We start from the raw sequence: 17,892 nt of genomic DNA, 5'->3' as shown, positions 1-17,892 counted from the left end.
TCACATGGCTGGCTGCGCGGGCGCTGTCTCTCGCCTAGCTGGGCACTCTGTCTCGCCTGGCTGGCTGTGCGGGCGCTGTCTCTCGCCTAGCTGGGCACTCTGTCTCGCCTGGCTGGCTGTGCGGGCACTGTCTCTCGCCTAGCTGGTCACTCTGTCTCGCCTAGCTGGCTGTGCGGGCGCTGTCTCTCGCCTAGCTGGGCACTCTGTCTCACATGGCTGGCTGCGCGGGCGCTGTCTCTCACCTAGCTGGGCACTCTGTCTCGCCTAGCTGGCTGTGCGGGCGCTGTCTCTCGCCTAGCTGAACACTCTGTCTCGCCTAGCTGGCTGCACGGCCGCTGTCTCTCACCTAGCTGGGCACTCTGTCTCGCCTAGCTGGCTGTGCGGGCACTGTCTCTCGCCTAGCTGGACACTCTGTCTCGCCTAGCTGGCTGTGCGGGCGCTGTCTCTCACCTAGCTGGGCACTCTGTCTCGCCTGGCTGGCTGTGCGGGCGCTGTCTCTCGCCTAGCTGAACACTCTGTCTCGCCTAGCTGGCTGTGCGGGCGCTGTCTCTCGCCTAGCTGGGCACTCTGTCTCGCCTAGCTGGCTGTGCGGGCACTGTCTCTCGCCTAGCTGAACACTCTGTCTCGCCTGGCTGGCTGTGCGGGCGCTGTCTCTCGCCTAGCTGAACACTCTGTCTCGCCTGGCTGGCTGTGCGGGCGCTGTCTCTCGCCTAGCTGAACACTCTGTCTCACCTAGCTGGCTGTGCGGGCACTGTCTCTCGCCTAGCTGAACACTCTGTCTCGCCTGGCTGGATGTGCGGGCGCTGTCTCTCGCCTAGCTGAACACTCTGTCTCACCTAGCTGGCTGTGCGGGCACTGTCTCTCGCCTAGCTGAACACTCTGTCTCGCCTGGCTGGCTGTGCGGGCGCTGTCTCTCGCCTAGCTGAACACTCTGTCTCACATGGCTGGCTGTGCGGGCGCTGTCTCTCACCTAGCTGGGCACTCTGTCTCGCCTAGCTGGCTGTGCGGGCGCTGTCTCTCGCCTAGCTGGGCACTCTGTCTCGCCTGGCTGGCTGTGCGGGCGCTGTCTCTCGCCTAGCTGAACACTCTGTCTCGCCTAGCTGGCTGTGCGGGCGCTGTCTCTCGCCTAGCTGGGCACTCTGTCTCGCCTGGCTGGCTGTGCGGGCACTGTCTCTCGCCTAGCTGAACACTCTGTCTCGCCTGGCTGGCTGTGCGGGCACTGTCTCTCGCCTAGCTGAACACTCTGTCTCACATGGCTGGCTGTGCAGGCGCTGTCTCTCACCTAGCTGGGCACTCTGTCTCGCCTGGCTGGCTGTGCGGGCGCTGTCTCTCACCTAGCTGGACACTCTGTCTCGCCTAGCTGGCTGTGCGGGCGCTGTCTCTCGCCTAGCTGGACACTCTGTCTCGCCTAGCTGGCTGTGCGGGCACTGTCTCTCGCCTAGCTGAACACTCTGTCTCGCCTAGCTGGCTGTGCGGGCGCTGTCTCTCGCCTAGCTGGGCACTCTGTCTCGCCTGGCTGGCTGTGCGGGCGCTGTCTCTCGCCTAGCTGAACACTCTGTCTCGCCTAGCTGGCTGTGCGGGCGCTGTCTCTCGCCTAGCTGGACACTCTGTCTCGCCTAGCTGGCTGTGCGGGCGCTGTCTCTCGCCTAGCTGGGCACTCTGTCTCGCCTGGCTGGCTGTGCGGGCACTGTCTCTCGCCTAGCTGAACACTCTGTCTCGCCTGGCTGGCTGTGCGGGCGCTGTCTCTCGCCTAGCTGGGCACTCTGTCTCGCCTGGCTGGCTGTGCGGGCGCTGTCTCTCGCCTAGCTGGGCACTCTGTCTCGCCTAGCTGGCTGTGCGGGCACTGTCTCTCGCCTAGCTGGGCACTCTGTCTCGCCTAGCTGGCTGTGCGGGCGCTGTCTCTCGCCTAGCTGGGCACTCTGTCTCGCCTGGCTGGCTGTGCGGGCACTGTCTCTCGCCTAGCTGGGCACTCTGTCTCGCCTAGCTGGCTGTGCGGGCGCTGTCTCTCGCCTAGCTGGGCACTCTGTCTCGCCTGGCTGGCTGTGCGGGCGCTGTCTCTCGCCTAGCTGGGCACTCTGTCTCGCCTAGCTGGCTGTGCGGGCGCTGTCTCTCGCCTAGCTGGACACTCTGTCTCACATGGCTGGCTGCGCGGGCGCTGTCTCTCACCTAGCTGGGCACTCTGTCTCACATGGCTGGCTGCGCGGGCGCTGTCTCTCGCCTAGCTGGGCACTCTGTCTCGCCTAGCTGGCTGTGCGGGCACTGTCTCTCGCCTAGCTGAACACTCTGTCTCGCCTGGCTGGCTGTGCGGGCGCTGTCTCTCACCTAGCTGAACACTCTGTCTCGCCTAGCTGGCTGTGCGGGCGCTGTCCCTCACCTAGCTGGACACTCTGTCTCACATGGCTGGCTGCGCGGGCGCTGTCTCTCACCTAGCTGGGCACTCTGTCTCACATGGCTGGCTGCGCGGGCGCTGTCTCTCGCCTAGCTGGGCACTCTGTCTCGCCTAGCTGGCTGTGCGGGCGCTGTCTCTCGCCTAGCTGGGCGCTCTGTCTCGCCTGGCTGGCTGTGCGGGCGCTGTCTCTCACCTAGCTGAACACTCTGTCTCGCCTGGCTGGCTGTGCGGGCGCTGTCCCTCACCTAGCTGGGCACTCTATCTCACATGGCTGGCTGTGCGGGCACTGTTTCTCGCCCAGCTGGGCACTCTGTCTCACATGGCTGGCTGCGCGGGCGCTGTCTCTCACCTAGCTGGGCACTCTATCTCACATGGCTGGCTGTGCGGGCGCTGTCTCTCGCCTAGCTGGGCACTCTATCTCACATGGCTGGCTGTGCGGGCGCTGTCTCTCGCCTAGCTGGGCACTCTATCTCACATGGCTGGCTGCACGGGCGCTGTCTCTCACCTAGCTGGGCACTCTGTCTCGCCTAGCTGGCTGTGCGGGCGCTGTCTCTCGCCTAGCTGGGCACTCTGTCTCGCCTAGCTGTCTGCTTGGGCGCTGTCTCTCACCTAGCTGGGCACTCTGTCTCGCCTAGCTGGCTGTGCGGGCGCTGTCTCTCGCCTAGCTGAACACTCTGTCTCGCCTAGCTGGCTGTGCGGGCGCTGTCTCTCGCCTAGCTGGACACTCTGTCTCACCTAGCTGGCTGTGCGGGCACTGTCTCTCGCCTAGCTGAACACTCTGTCTCGCCTGGCTGGCTGTGCGGGCGCTGTCTCTCACCTAGCTGGGCACTCTGTCTCGCCTAGCTGGCTGTGCGGGCGCTGTCTCTCGCCTAGCTGGACACTCTGTCTCGCCTAGCTGGCTGTGCGGGCGCTGTCTCTCGCCTAGCTGAACACTCTGTCTCGCCTAGCTGGCTGTGCGGGCGCTGTCTCTCGCCTAGCTGGACACTCTGTCTCACCTAGCTGGCTGTGCGGGCACTGTCTCTCGCCTAGCTGAACACTCTGTCTCGCCTGGCTGGCTGTGCGGGCGCTGTCTCTCACCTAGCTGGGCACTCTGTCTCGCCTAGCTGGCTGTGCGGGCGCTGTCTCTCGCCTAGCTGGACACTCTGTCTCGCCTAGCTGGCTGTGCGGGCACTGTCTCTCGCCTAGCTGGGCACTCTGTCTCGCCTGGCTGGCTGTGCGGGCGCTGTCTCTCGCCTAGCTGGGCACTCTGTCTCGCCTAGCTGGCTGTGTGGGCGCTGTCTCTCACCTAGCTGGGCACTCTGTCTCGCCTAGCTGGCTGTGCGGGCGCTGTCTCTCGCCTAGCTGAACACTCTGTCTCGCCTAGCTGGCTGTGCGGGCGCTGTCTCTCACCTAGCTGGGCACTCTGTCTCACCTAGCTGGCTGTGCGGGCACTGTCTCTCGCCTAGCTGGGCACTCTGTCTCACATGGCTGGCTGTGCGGGCGCTGTCTCTCACCTAGCTGGGCACTCTGTCTCGCCTAGCTGGCTGTGCGGGCGCTGTGTCTCGCCTAGCTGGGCACTCTGTCTCGCCTGGCTGGCTGTGCGGGCACTGTCTCTCGCCTAGCTGAACACTCTGTCTCGCCTGGCTGGCTGTGCGGGCGCTGTCTCTCGCCTAGCTGAACACTCTGTCTCGCCTGGCTGGCTGTGCGGGCACTGTCTCTCGCCTAGCTGAACACTCTGTCTCGCCTAGCTGGCTGTGCGGGCGCTGTCTCTCGCCTAGCTGGGCACTCTGTCTCACATGGCTGGCTGTGCGGGCGCTGTCTCTCGCCTAGCTGGGCACTCTGTCTCGCCTGGCTGGCTGTGCGGGCGCTGTCTCTCGCCTAGCTGGGCACTCTGTCTCACATGGCTGGCTGTGCGGGCGCTGTCTCTCGCCTAGCCGGGCACTCTGTCTCGCCTAGCTGGCTGTGCGGGCGCTGTCTCTCGCCTAGCTGAACACTCTGTCTCGCCTAGCTGGCTGTGCGGGCGCTGTCTCTCACCTAGCTGGGCACTCTGTCTCACATGGCTGGCTGTGCGGGCACTGTTTCTCGCCTAGCTGGGCACTCTGTCTCGCCTGGCTGGCTGCGCGGGCGCTGTCTCTCACCTAGCTGGGCACTCTATCTCACATGGCTGGCTGTGCGGGCGCTGTCTCTCGCCTAGCTGGGCACTCTATCTCACATGGCTGGCTGCGCGGGCGCTGTCTCTCACCTAGCTGGACACTCTGTCTCGCTTAGCTGGCTGCGCAGACGCTGTCTCTCGCCTAGCTGGGCACTCTGTCTCGCCTAGCTGGCTGTGCGGGCGCTGTCTCTCGCCTAGCTGGGCACTCTGTCTCGCCTAGCTGTCTGCTTGGGCGCTGTCTCTCGCCTAGCCGGGCACTCTGTCTCACCTAGCTCTCTGCTTGGGCGCTGTCTCTCACCTAGCTGGGCTCTCTGTCTCGCCTAGCTGGGCACACGGGCGCTGTTTCTCACCTAGCTGGGCTCTCTGTCTCGCCTAGCTGGGTGCATGGGTGCTGTCTCTTGCCTAGATGGGTGCTCTGTCTCCCCTAGCTGGCTGCGCGGGCACTGTCTCTCGCCTAGCCAGCCTTAGGAGAATGGTTTTGTTAAGCTGTGCATGTTCTTGCAGCTTGACCCTAATCACTAGCCACTGAAGTGACCGTTACCATTCCGCTGGTTGCAGCCTGCCGTGGTGCAGTTTGTGAATGAAGTTGGCTGGTGGTCATTCGCGCCTAAGCACACACAGGGTTTGAATGCAGTTATCCATCATAATGAGCTGCGCAATAGTTGCCAGGTGGGGTGACGAGTGCTTTCCAACACAAAAGGCATGATTTGTTGTTGTTGTGGTTAATAAACTGTAATGTATCCCTGTTGCCTCTCTGCAGCGTGCTGCGTGTTCCCTAAATCAAATTATTTATGATGTGGATCTCGTTCTTTGTAAATGCCTGCTGGTCTCCTATCAGTCAGGGCAAGCAGCATCAGACAAACAGAGCAGTGAGCTGAGGGCGAGGAAATGCGGGTTTTGCTCCTCCTTGTGCCATGGACTAGCTAGCAGAAATTCTTGTAAGAGGCTCATGAGTGAATCAGTGAAGTATTCTGGTTGAATGTCCTTGAATGGATCTCCTGCAGAGATTCCTTCCTGACTGTTTCCTCTCTTGGAGTTTTATTTGTCCTTACAGAGCCAAAACATGAGGATAAGGACAACTGCAGCAGTGCATTTGGATTTCTCTGACATTGCCTTCTTTCATTAGAGGGTTTGGCATTTCCATTTCTTCCTTTTGTGCAGCAAAACCCTTTGGTGTCTCAGCGATGGGCCTGCTCCAGCGTCATTGTTGTGATGGTCTTTTGTGCTCTGTGTCCTCATACAACTCTGGCTCCTTCTTTCTTCTCAGCATGTTTTGCTGTGTATTACCAGCACTGCTCTAATGCCTCTGACACTGGATTGAAAGGATCATCTCCTTGCAGAAATCTCCCCCTGCTATCTTATAATTAATGTTGACTGGGAAGTGCTTAATACTCTGTTTTGTTGGAGTCAGTTTCAGCTGTACTATTTCAAGTGTAGAGTCTGATGTAAGTAATGTGCCCAGTCTATGAAACATTAGGCCACCAAGTGAGTTTAGATGCTCTGTCAGACATGATGGCTTGTGCCAGTTGGCTGGCATCACCTGTGGAGGCTCTGACTGATTATTTGATGATCACATAAAAATTCACAGCTAGCTGAGCCCTCAGTCACTTTTCCCTTTGGATGGTATGAAGGATTTTTCTTACTTGCTTTGTACTGTATGTTGCTGCAGAATCTGCTTGATGACGTGGAAGAATTTCATGAGCGTGCTCAAGAAGCGATGATGGACGAGATCCCCGACTCATCCAAGCTGCAGGAGCTGATAGACATGGGCTCTGGCCTTTATGTAGAGCTTCCTGAACTGCCAAGGCTGAAGCAGGAACTGCAGCAGGCAAGGTGGCTGGATGAGGTGAGGTCTACCCTCTTGGATCCTCAGAGAGTCACCCTAGACGTGATGAAGAAGCTGATTGACTCTGGTGTGGGCTTGGCACCACACCACGCTGTAGAGAAAGCCATGGCTGAGCTGCAGGAGCTGCTAACAGTCTCGGAGAGGTGGGAGGAGAAGGCCAAGGTCTGCCTGCAGGCCAGGTGAGTGTTCCTTTCCAAACTGTTCTTCTAGGTCAACCTTCTGGGATCCTTGGCTTCTTTTGAGGACCATGGTGAAAAAGTAGGGAATTGGAGGCTGTAGTGCATTCTGGCTTGGTTGTGTTTTACCTCCCAGCAGTCTGACTGCTTGAGAGCTGGGTTTGAGCTTGTTGATGCAGAAGAGTTGATTCCTTCTAATGCTGCACAGTGGCAGGAGGCTGTGAGTGTTGCTGCTGCCTTTGCTGTTCTTCCCCCTCCACAAAAATCACCAAATGTGTTACACAAGACAGCTCCCTTGATATTGAGGGGTTCAGATGCTGTGCCCTTTTGAACTTGGTTGTGCAAAGTCCCTCAGATTTGTTACCTCTGGTAGCCGGTAGCACCCTCCACGAATGGAGCCCTGGTACACTGCACTGCGATGTAGTGATAAAGTTGCATCAGCAGGCTGTCAAATGTATGCCTTCAGCTGAGTGCCATTTTGAGAGGAGGCTGGAACTGGGTTTTTCTTACTCTAGACCTCGCCAAAGTATGATGGCTCTGGAGGGCATCGTCAGCGAAGCCAAGAACATCCCTGCTTACCTGCCCAATGTGCTGGCGCTGAAAGAAGCCCTGCAGCGGGCTAGAGACTGGACAGCCAAAGTGGAGGCCATTCAGGTAGGGGCTGTAGCAGGGGCTGGAGTCTTCTGCTTGCATCATTTTATTCAGACATGTTCTTCATTCCTAGCTCCTCTGCTTCCAGAGGTGACCTGAAGGGAAGCTGTGCTCTAGCTGCTAGGTGTGCTCACCAAAGCTCACCTGATTCACTTCCATGTTCCTTTTGTGCTGCTGCTTCCCTGTTGGCTATCCGATTTCCATTTCCTTTCCTCCTTAGGCATTTCATGGGGAAGGTGTAAGATCTGACAGATTCATCATGATACATCTCAGTGGGGTTTTGGTATTGAGACTGTTCTGCTGTATTCCACTGTCAGTGGAAATACTTAGCTGTAGCAGAGGATGTTCTGCTCACAGGATTTCAGTTTTGGAACTGGCTATGGAAATGATTCTTTTTGGGTGTTTAGGTTTTGTTTGCTGGTTTGGGTTTGGTTTGGGTTTCCCCCAGATGGTGTAATATTTAATGGCACTGATGGCCAGAGTTGTCTGTCTGAGGTAGTTGAAGTAAGAACATCAGTTCAGTCATCACCTGGGCTGCAGCTGGTGTTCTTATATCAGGCGTTTGCTGGGAACTGAAGTGAGAATCCCAGCTGGTTTCACATCAGCCCTTGTACAGCACTCAGATACAGTAGCTTGCTGTTCAAGCAGACAGGACTGTAGACAACTGACTAGAAATGGGATGTTGTCTTGTTCCCTGAGCCAGCTGGCCCTGCCAGAATGATTGTTACAACAAACCCTGCATGAGGTACCTTATAAAACTGTTAAGGCCAAAGCATCGCTCTCCTGCCATTTCCTGTGCAACTCTGGGTCAGTCAGAGACAGAATGGTGTATAGCTTAAAATAGAGGTGGCCACTGACAGCAGGGTGGAATCAGTGCCTTGTTGAAATTTCTTTCCCCAGAATGGGAACAACTATGCCTACCTGGAGCAGCTGGAGAGCTTGTCTGCCAAGGGCCGGCCCATCCCGGTGCGCCTGGATGCCCTGCCCCAGCTGGAGTCCCAGGTGGCTGCTGCCCGTGCCTGGAGGGAGCGCACAGGAAGGACCTTCTTGAAGAAGAACTCCAGTTACAGTCTGCTGCAGGTGAGCAACAAGGACTCCTATGGCCCTCTATGGCCCTCTGCAGTCTGGCAGATTACAGCTCCTTTTGATAAGAGGATGTCAGGAAAAATCCCACAACACTTCAGCTGTTCTTGTGTGAAAGGAATGACAAAAGGCAAAAAGTCACAGATCACAGAATTGCTGAGGCTGGAGCAGACCTCTGAGATCAGCAAGCCCAGCCTGTAACCTGACACCACCACATCAACCAGACCATGGCACTGAGTGCCACATCCAGTCTTGCCTTAAACACCTCCAGGGTTGGTGACTCTACCACCTCCCTGGGCAGCACATTCCAGTCTCTAATTCCCCTTCCCATCAGGAAGTTCTTCCTAACATCCAACCTAAGCCTCCTGTGGCACAGCTTCAGGCCATGCCCTCTCCTCTTGGCACAAGGTGCCTGGGAGCAGAGCCTGATTCCCACCTTACTTAACCTTCCCTTCAGGTACTTGTAGAGTGTGATAAGGTCCCCCCTGAGTCTCTTCAGGCTGAACACCCCCAGCTCCCTCAGCCTCTCCTCATGGGACTTTCCCTCCAGTCAGTTTGGTTAGTCTTGGCTTAGAGGGAGACTAACTTCAGCTGTTACTTTTGAAGAAGCAGATGGAAACTCTCCTTTTGGGGAAAGAAAAAAGATATTTTTGTGTGTGTCAGTGTAGAACTGTAGGCCTGAATAGATGCTGGCTTCAACTGATGGATGTTCACCTTGTCCCACTTTTTAAATGGTAAGAAAAGAGATGATTTTGCTTGCAGTTGAACAGCTTCTACATCAGCCACTGCTTATTTCACTTCATTGGATATAGTCACTGGCATCACAAAACCAATTTGTGTAAAGATTTATCATAGCTCCCTGTTTCTGTCCGGAAGGCAGGAAGGAGATGTGGTGCTTTGCAACAGTCCCATGAGCAAAGCCAGGTATCAAAATGGGATTATTTATTACTTACAAACAAAACAGAGGAAGAAGGAAAAGAAAAAGGGGGGGGGGGGGGGGGGAGAGAGAGAGTGGAGGAAAAGAGAGAGTGGGAAAGATGGAGAGATAATCACCAACCCAAGGTCTTTCTTTGGCATCAGGGCTAGGGGGACATGTTCCTGAGCTGCTGAAGGTAGTGTTCTGCTGTCACTCTGGCTGATGTTCCTCCAGCTTGTGATGTCCTTCCTGGGTGGCATTACAGGGACAGGGACACCTCACACTGGATCAGGTTGCTCAGAGCCACATCCAGCCTGGCCTTAAAAACCTCCAGGGATGAGGCTTCTACCACCTCCCTGGGCAACCTGTGCCAGGCTCTCACCACCACCCTCATGGGGAAGAATTTCTTCCATTCTTAGAGCTTGTGATGTCCCAGGTGACATTCCCCCTCACTGGCATAGCTCAGGGCTTTTATACTGTTCCTGGTTCATTCATTGTAGCTCCACCCAGCCCACACCTTTGTCACATTACAATGCATGTGTGACTTCGAAGTGCCTCTCAGTGGGCTTCCAGGGCTCAGCAGAGAGTGACCTCTGCCTCTCTTGGCCATCCAGCACCCCACACCCCCTGGGCAGTTGTTACCTTGGTGGGCAGAGCTGGCACATGAGGCCGGTCCTTCAGGAGGATCTTATCTTTGCTGGGATGCTTCTCGCATTCCTTATGTAACCATCAGGTTCACAGGGTGGTTTTCATGTTCAGGACAGGATCCCCACAGTACTTAAGGGCAACAAAGTTGGTGAGGGGCTTGGAACACAAGCCCTGTGAGGAGAGGCTGAGGGAGCTGGGGTTGCTTAGCCTGGAGAAGAGGAGACTCAGGGGTGACCTTAGTGCTCTCTACAACTACCTCTTAAGGGAGGTTGTAGACAGGCAGAGGTTGGTCTCTTCTCCCAGGCAACCAGCACCAGAACAAGAGGACACAGTCTCAGGCTGTGCCAGGGGAGGTTTAGGCTGGAGGTTAGGAGGAAGTTCTACACAGAGAGAGTGATTGCCCATTGGAATGGGCTGCCCAGGGAGGTGGTGGAGTCACCATCATTGGAGGTGTTCAGGGGGAGACTTGATAGGGTGCTTGGTGCCATGGGTTAGTTGATTAGGTGGTGTTGGATGATAGGTTGGACACAATGATCTTGAAGGTCTCTTCCAGCCTGGTCTGGTCTGGTCTACTCTGGTCTGGTCTATTCTATTCACCAAGCTTTGCTTTTGTAGGGCAAGCAATGCCAGCTCTCTCCAGGCTTTCTCGGAGGCTGCCTTTTCCATAGTCTTGTTGCTATTCTTTGTGGCTCATCTTTGCTTTTAGTGTTACCCCCAAAGCCAGGCAGAATCCTCTCCCTGTAGCTTCCCCAGTGCCTTGTGATGTTCAATCACTGTATCTGTCTCTCCCAGAGGATGCTGTTTAATGTTTCCCAATGGGATGTGCCCCTCTTGCAACAGCATTGCACTGGTTTCTGTTCAGTTTGTGATGCACAGCATGTCCAAATATGTGTCATTGTATTTTGATTCCCAACTAGTCGTTAATCACAGAATGTTAGAGGTTGGAAGGGACCTCCAGAAATCATCCAGTCCAACCCCCCTGCCAAAAGCAGCATCACCCAGGGCAGTCTGCACAGGAATGCATCCAGGTAGGTTTGGAAAGTCTCCATAGAAGGAGACTCCACAACCTCTCTGGGCAGCCTGCTCCAGGGCTCTGTCACCCTCACACCAAAGAGATTTCTCCTCATATTGAGCTGAAACCTTCTCTCTTGAAGTTTGTATCCATTGGTCCTTGTCTCATTGCTGTGCACCACCCAAAAGAGCTTGGCCCCCTCCACTTGTCACCCAGCCCTCAGCTATTGATAGGCATTGATCAGATCCCTCTCAGCCTTCTCTTCTCCAGACTAAACAGCCCCAGGGCTCTCAGTCTCTCTTCACAGGGGAGATGCTCAAGTCCCCTAAGCATCCTCGTGGCTCTCTGTTGGACTCTCTCCAGCAGGTCTCTGTCTCTTGAACTGGAGAGCCCCAAACTGGACACAGTATTGCAGGTGTGGTCCCAGCAGGGCAGAGGAGAGGGGGAGAAGAACCTCCCCAGCCCTGCTGGCCACACTTTTCTTGCTACCCCCCAGGATCCTATTGGCTCTCTTGGCTGCAAGGGCACATTGCTGTCCCATGCAGAACTCGCTGTTCTGGTTTTGCATTTGATACCCTCAGGGCAGCAGTCAGTTGGAGTTTACAATTAAATTCAGCATAGGAATAGAATATTTTTTTGAACTGAAGTATGGCTTTCAACTTTGACTGCTTAGAACTTATTTTTTGTGCTGGAAAGTGCTTTGCAGCCTCTCATATGAAAAGACTTGGAGCATATTTTCTTTAGTTGTGTTGCAGCCAGCAAATAGAATAGAATAATAGAATAGAATAATAAACCAGGTTGGAAGAGACCTTCAAGATCATTGTGTCCAACCCATCAACCAATCCAACTAAACAACTAACCCATGGCACCAAGCACCCCATCAAGTCTCCTCCTGAACACATCCAGTGATGGTGACTCCAACACCTCCCCAGGCAGCCCATCCCAATGGGCAATCACTCTTTCTGTGTAGAACTTCCTCCTGACCTCCAACCTAAACCTCCCCTGGCACAGCCTGAGACTGTGTCCTCTTGTATCACAGTATAACTAAGGTTGGAAATGTTCTGGTGCTGGTTGCCTGGGAGAAGAGACCAACCTCTGCCTGTCTACAACCTCCCTTCAGGTAGTTGTAGAGAGCAATAAGGTCGCCCCTGAGTCTCCTCTTCTCCAGAGGGAGGCCTAACAAATCTGACATCCTGGTTGGAGTCTGTTACAGACCACCCAACCAGGATGAGGAGGCTGACGAATTATTCTACAACCGTCCCCCACAGCAAACTGCTGGCCAAGCTGTCAGCCCCTGGCTTGCACAGCAGCACTCTGTGCTGGGTTAGGAACTGGCTGGAGGCTGAGCCCAGAGAGTGGTGGTGAATGGTGCCACAGCCAGCTGGCAGCCAGGCATCAGTGGAGTGCCCCAGGGATCAGTGCTGGGCCCCATGCTCTTTAATATCTTCCTTGATGATCTGGATGAGGGCATTGAGTCCATCAGCAGTAAATTTGCAGATGACACCAAGTTGGGAGCAGATATTGGTCAGTTAGAGGGCAGAAGGGCTCTGCAGAGGGACCTCAACCGACTGGACTGATGAGCAGAGTCCAACAGGATGGCATTCAACAAGTCCAAGTGCCAGGGGCTGCACTTTGGCCACAGCAACCCCATGCAGAGCTACAGGCTGGGGTCAGAGTGGCTGAGAGCTGCCAAACAGAGAGGGACCTGGGGGTGCTGATTGACAGCTGCCTAAACATGAGCCAGCAGTGTGCCCAGGTGGCCAAGAAGGCCAATGGCATCCTGGCCTGCATTAGGAATAGTGTGGCCAGCAGGAGCAGGGAAGTCATTGTGCCCTGTACTCTGCATTGGTTAGGCCACACCTTGAGTCCTGTGTCCAGTTCTGGGCCCCTCAGTTTAGGAAGGACATTGAGAGACTTGAAGGTGTCCAGAGAAGGGCAACAAGGCTGGGGAGAGGCCTTGAGCACGGCCCTGTGAGGAGAGGCTGAGGGAGCTGGGGTTGTTTAGCCTGGAGAAGAGGAGGCTCAGGGGAGACCTCATTGCCCTCTACAACTACCTTAAGGGTGGTTGTAGCCAGGAGGGAGTTGGTCTCTTCTCCCAGGCAGGCAGCACCAGAACAAGAGGACAGAGTCTCAAGCTGTGCCAGGGGAAGTTTAGGCTGGAGGTGAGGAGAAAGTTCTTTCCAGAGAGAGTCATTGGTCATTGGAATGTGCTGCCCAGGGAGGTGGTGGAGTCCCCATCCCTGGAGGTGTTCAAGAGGGGATTGGATGTGGCACTTGGTGCCATGGTCTAGTCATGAGGTCTGTGGTGCCAGGTTGGACTCGATGATCTTTGAGGTCTCTTCCAACCTTGGGGATACTGTGAGACTGTGGAATTGCTGATGTAGATAGGAAATGATGGCAGATCATGCAGGCTTACAGTTGTTAAAGGCACTTGAAGTGAATCCTCAAATTGCAGACACTGGACTGTACACTATTCCAGTTAGGTAGATGTTTTAGAGAGCTTCATCTGGATAGGTTTTGAAATTTAATGCTGAAAAATACTGCCTTTCAAGCTGACCTTTTCTCATCCCTGTGGTGCTGATTGCATGCAACCCACCCCGTGTTTGAAATACTCACATCCTTTTCTCTTTTACTCTCTTCCTCCAGTGACTGACAGCTGTCAAAGGTGCTAGATTGCTGACTGTTTGTTGCTCTGTTGTAATTCCTTTATCAGATGTTCTCATGTATGTCCCTGGTAGTGTAATGTTACCAATCAGCTCTTTTTTCTCTCCTTGGCTCTGGCTGTCTGTGTTTTCTTGGTGTTTGCAGGTCCTGAGCCCTCGGACTGACATCGGTGTTTATGGGAGCAGCAAGAACAGGCGGAAGAGGGTGAAGGAGTTGATGGAGAAGGAAAAGGAGAAAGATCTTGACCTGGAATCCCTAAGTGAACTGGAGGATGGGCTGGAGGAGGCCAGGGACACTGCAGCTGTGGTAAGGAGCCATGAAAGGTAGTGTCTTGTGATATGTGGGTTTAGCTTCTCTTTAACTTGTCTCTAATAGAAATCTTATGGAAGAATTCCTAAAGGCATCTCCCTAAAACCAGTGTCTCATCATAGGGTGTTTGACACAGGAATATAGTTCAGCTTTAAAGGCAGGGAAGGTAGAGTCTAAGTGCTGATACTTAGTTTGTATTTAGCCCTGTATAAGATGTAAATGGTCTTGGGTTAATATCTTTGTCTGCTTATCTAATATTAGTAACATTTGCTGAAATCCCATGAAAATCATGTGGGGTGAGGTGCAGCTCCACCTTAAACAGTACCTGTTTGGTTAGATCAGTTCTGAGCACTGCTGTAAGTACTTGGTCATGGAAACTGGGCTGGTGGCAATGTCATGTTTGTTGCTGGGAGGACACTGATGCAGTTTATCAGCAGTTGCTGTCATCTGATTGCCCTTTCTCCAGGACACAGGAAATAAGTGCATCCTCATAAAGGTGGCATATACATAGTGTGGTGTACTTGAGTGTGCCTTGTTACAGTTCATGGAGTGGGGCACTGAGCAGTGCAAGCTGCTTCGGCAGCTACGTGGTCACTCGGTTGCTCTTTGTGCTGAGTCAGCTTTCAAGCAGTGCTCAGCTGTGCTGCCGTGGTAGCTGAATGGATGGGACCAGTTCTGACTTCTCTCCTGGAATCAGAACCCCTTATGAGAGGTTTACGTAGGAACTTCAGAAACTTTGTGGACATGGAGAACTTTACATAGAATCTCTGTTGGAAAGACTCAGGGGAGTACAACTACCTGAAGGGAAACTGTAGTCAGGTGGGGGTCAGGCTCTTCTGCCAGACACCTTGTGACAAGACAAGAGAGCATGGCCTGAAGCTGTGCCAGGGGAGGTTTAGGTTGGATGGTAGGAAGCACCTCCTGATGGGAAGGGGAATTAGAGCCTGGAATGGACTGCCCAGGGAGGTGGTGGAGTCGCTGTCCCCGGAGGTGTTTAAGGCCAGACTGGATGTGGCACTCAGTGCCATGGGCTGGTTGGTGTGGTGGGATTGGGCCATAGGCTGGGCTTGATGAGCTCAGAGCTCTGTTCCAGCCTCAGTAATTCTGTGACTATATAAGTAATGAGTAATTGTGGGCAAGGTATTTTAGCTAAAGCTTTACTTAGCTCACCCAATTCCCAAACTCTGTGGTACTTTAGCTGGGAAGGTTGCTTGGTAGGGGTGCTTTGTTTTCCTTTTCCTGTTTTGCTCATAAAATGCTGTTTCTCTTAGTGGTTTGTCACGGTCATGGAGTGCTTTGTCTTTGCTGGGCAGGTGGCTGTGTTCAAGGAGCGGGAGCAGAAGGAGATTGAAGCCATGCACGCTCTCAGGGCAGCTAACCTGGCCAAGATGACCATGGTGGATCGGATCGAGGAGGTCAAGTTCTGTATCTGCCGCAAGACGGCCAGCGGGTTCATGCTGCAGTGTGAGCTGTGCAAGGACTGGTTCCACAGCGGCTGCGTGCCCCTGCCCAAGACCACTGCCCAGAAGAAAGGCTCCAGCTGGCAGGCCAAGGAGGTGAAGTTCCTGTGCCCGCTTTGCATGCGGTCCCGGAGGCCGCGGCTGGAGACCATCCTGTCCCTGCTGGTGTCCCTGCAGAAGCTGCCGGTGCGGCTGCCCGAGGGGGAGGCGCTGCAGTGCCTGACCGAGCGCGCCATGAGCTGGCAGGACCGAGCGCGGCAGGCGCTGGCCACCGAGGAGCTCTCCTCGGCTCTGGCCAAGCTCTCCGTGCTCAGCCAGCGCATGGTGGAGCAGGCGGCGCGCGAGAAGACGGAGAAGATCATCAGCGCCGAGCTGCAGAAAGCAGCAGCAAACCCAGACCTGCAGGTGGGCACGGCCTGGGGATACCTCGCTCCTTGCTGCGCTTGTCCTGCAGCGGGTCGGAATGCCTCACCCTTCGTGGAGACCTGTGGGGCAGAGGGGAGGGCAGTTCAGTGCTGAGCATCAGGCATTCCAAGAGGAGCTAGTTCAGTGCTTGTCAGGCTCTGGTTGCCTTCAGTCCAGTAGCAGTCTGCTCCAGCAACGGGCCTGTGCCTTTGTGCTCACTGTCAGTAGCAACTGTTGAGGGTGCTCGTGAGAACCGTCCTTCAGAGCTGTAACAGCCGGCTAAGGGCCTGAAGATGTGTGAAGCAGTAGCTGCTTTGGGGTCCAAATGCCATTGCCCTCTTGACATTCTTAAAGGTCTCAATATTTCTCGTGGGTTGTCATGCTCAGTGGCTTGGTTCCTGGTTGGTAAATTTCAGTGAGGATGACAGGCAAACACTGGTATCGTAATGGCTGACCTCTTCCTCTTGAGATTTAGGTCAGTAATCAGATGTAGTGAAGAGGTCTGTAGAACCACAGGCTGTAATTTGGTAGCCCTGAACAGCAGCATCTAGATCTTTCTGGTCCCTAAACAAGGAAATAAAATGTAACAGAACCTTTTACTTGGGTATTGCCCTGCTTTTCTTCACAGCTTACTGCAACAAGGCTTTTCTGCCACTACTCAGGCAGTTATCCTCAGGCCAAGAATACTGATAATCTGTCTTCAGAAAACAAGGGTATAAAAGGTGGTACATCATGTGTGCATCATGAGTGCAGAGGAGGGCAAGGAAGCTGTGAAGAATAAATCTGATGGAGAGTGACTGAAGGAGCTGGGGATGGTTAGTGTGAAACAGAGGAGGCTGAGGGGAGACCTCCTGGCTCTCTACAGCTACCTGAAAGGAGGTTGTGGAGAGGTTGGTGCTGGTCTCTTCTCCCAGGTAATTAGTGATAGAACAAGAGGGACCAGCCTCAAGCTGCAGCAGGGCAGGGGAAGAATTTGTTCCCAGCAAGAGTGGTCAGGGATTGGAATGTGCTGCCCAGGGAGGTGGTGGAGTGCCCAACCCCAGATGTGTTTAGAGATGGTTTGGCTGTGGTGCTTGGGGCTATGGTTTAGGGGTGAGCCTTACAGAGCAGGGTTCTGGGTTGGACTTGGTGATCCTGAGGGGCTTTTCCAACCTGAATGTTTCTGTGATTCTGTATGACTTTGTTCTGCTATTCTTGTGAACTGTGTAACTGAAGCCCTCGCTCTCTAAGGGTCCATGGTCTGTGTATTTCCAAACCCTCCCTATTTGCTTTGCCACTAACTCAGCTTTTTAAGTCAAATGGTCTGAAAGTGTTATTATTTCTTTCCCCACATTCCACTTTTCTTTTAGGGACACTTAACAAGTTTCCAGCAGTCAGCCTTTAACAGAGTGATAGGCAGCGTGTCCTCATCCCCTCAGCAGACCTTGGATTATGATGATGAAGAGACAGACTCTGACGAAGACATCAGGGAGACCTATGGCTACGACATCAAGGTAAGGAGTCTGTGTGGCTCCTGCCCGTGCAGTTCATCCAGAACACCTCTTGATGAAGCAGCTTGCTTCACAATATTTTTCATATCTCAAGCTATCTCTGTGCATCCTGCCTGGGCTCCTGTTGCAGTAGTACTTTGTGGTTTTATCTTGGCATCTCAGCTCAGTTTTGTGGTGTTTATATTCAAAACTTCCCCACGTCCTGTGACCAAGTTTTCACAAGGTGCTTTTTAGTGCTATGGCAAATGATACCCTTCTGGTATTTGTATTTATGCTGCCATGGAGGATAAATGTTGTCCTTCTGCCCCATTCAGAGGTATAGTGAATCATAAATGCAATGAAGTATCACAGTATAACTTAGGTTGGAAAGGACCTCGAGGATCATTGAGTCCAACCTATTAACACAGACCTCATGACTAGACCATGGCACCAAGTGCCACATCCAATCTCCTCTTGAACGCCTCCAGGGATGGTGACTCCACCACCTCCTTGGGCAGCACATTCCAATGCCGAATGACTCGCTCGGTGAAGAACTTCCTCCTCACCTCAAGTCTAAACCTCCCCTGGCGCAGCTTGAGACTGTGTCCTCTTGTTCTGGTGCTGGTTGCCTGGGAGAAGAGACCAACCCCTTCCTGGCTACAACCACCCTTCAGGTAGTTGGAGAGGGCAAGGAGGTCACCCCCGAGCCTCCTCTTCTCCAGGCTGAACAACC

General features: G+C 54.2%; 1 protein-coding gene across 2 annotated transcripts in view; it reads left to right on the top strand.

Moving 5' to 3' along the window:
• KDM5A (lysine demethylase 5A) overlaps positions 1 to 17,892 on the top strand; it is an 80,707-nt gene that overhangs the window by 46,403 nt on the left and 16,412 nt on the right. For both annotated transcript variants that reach the window (XM_068141779.1, XM_068141778.1), the window contains exons 19-24: positions 6,190 to 6,545; positions 7,058 to 7,196; positions 8,094 to 8,273; positions 13,661 to 13,822; positions 15,139 to 15,690; positions 17,040 to 17,183. In XM_068141779.1, the coding sequence (XP_067997880.1) occupies positions 6,190 to 6,545; positions 7,058 to 7,196; positions 8,094 to 8,273; positions 13,661 to 13,822; positions 15,139 to 15,690; positions 17,040 to 17,183 (1,533 nt within the window). The remainder of the gene's footprint in view (positions 1 to 6,189; positions 6,546 to 7,057; positions 7,197 to 8,093; positions 8,274 to 13,660; positions 13,823 to 15,138; positions 15,691 to 17,039; positions 17,184 to 17,892) is intronic.

Source organism: Melanerpes formicivorus, unplaced genomic scaffold (genome assembly GCF_026170545.1).
Source record: "Melanerpes formicivorus ecotype bairdi unplaced genomic scaffold, bMelFor1.0.p_v2 SCAF_8, whole genome shotgun sequence".
NCBI lineage: Eukaryota > Metazoa > Chordata > Aves > Piciformes > Picidae > Melanerpes > Melanerpes formicivorus.
Note: the sequence above shows the minus strand (reverse complement) of the source record. Positions and strands in the feature narration are given on the sequence as shown.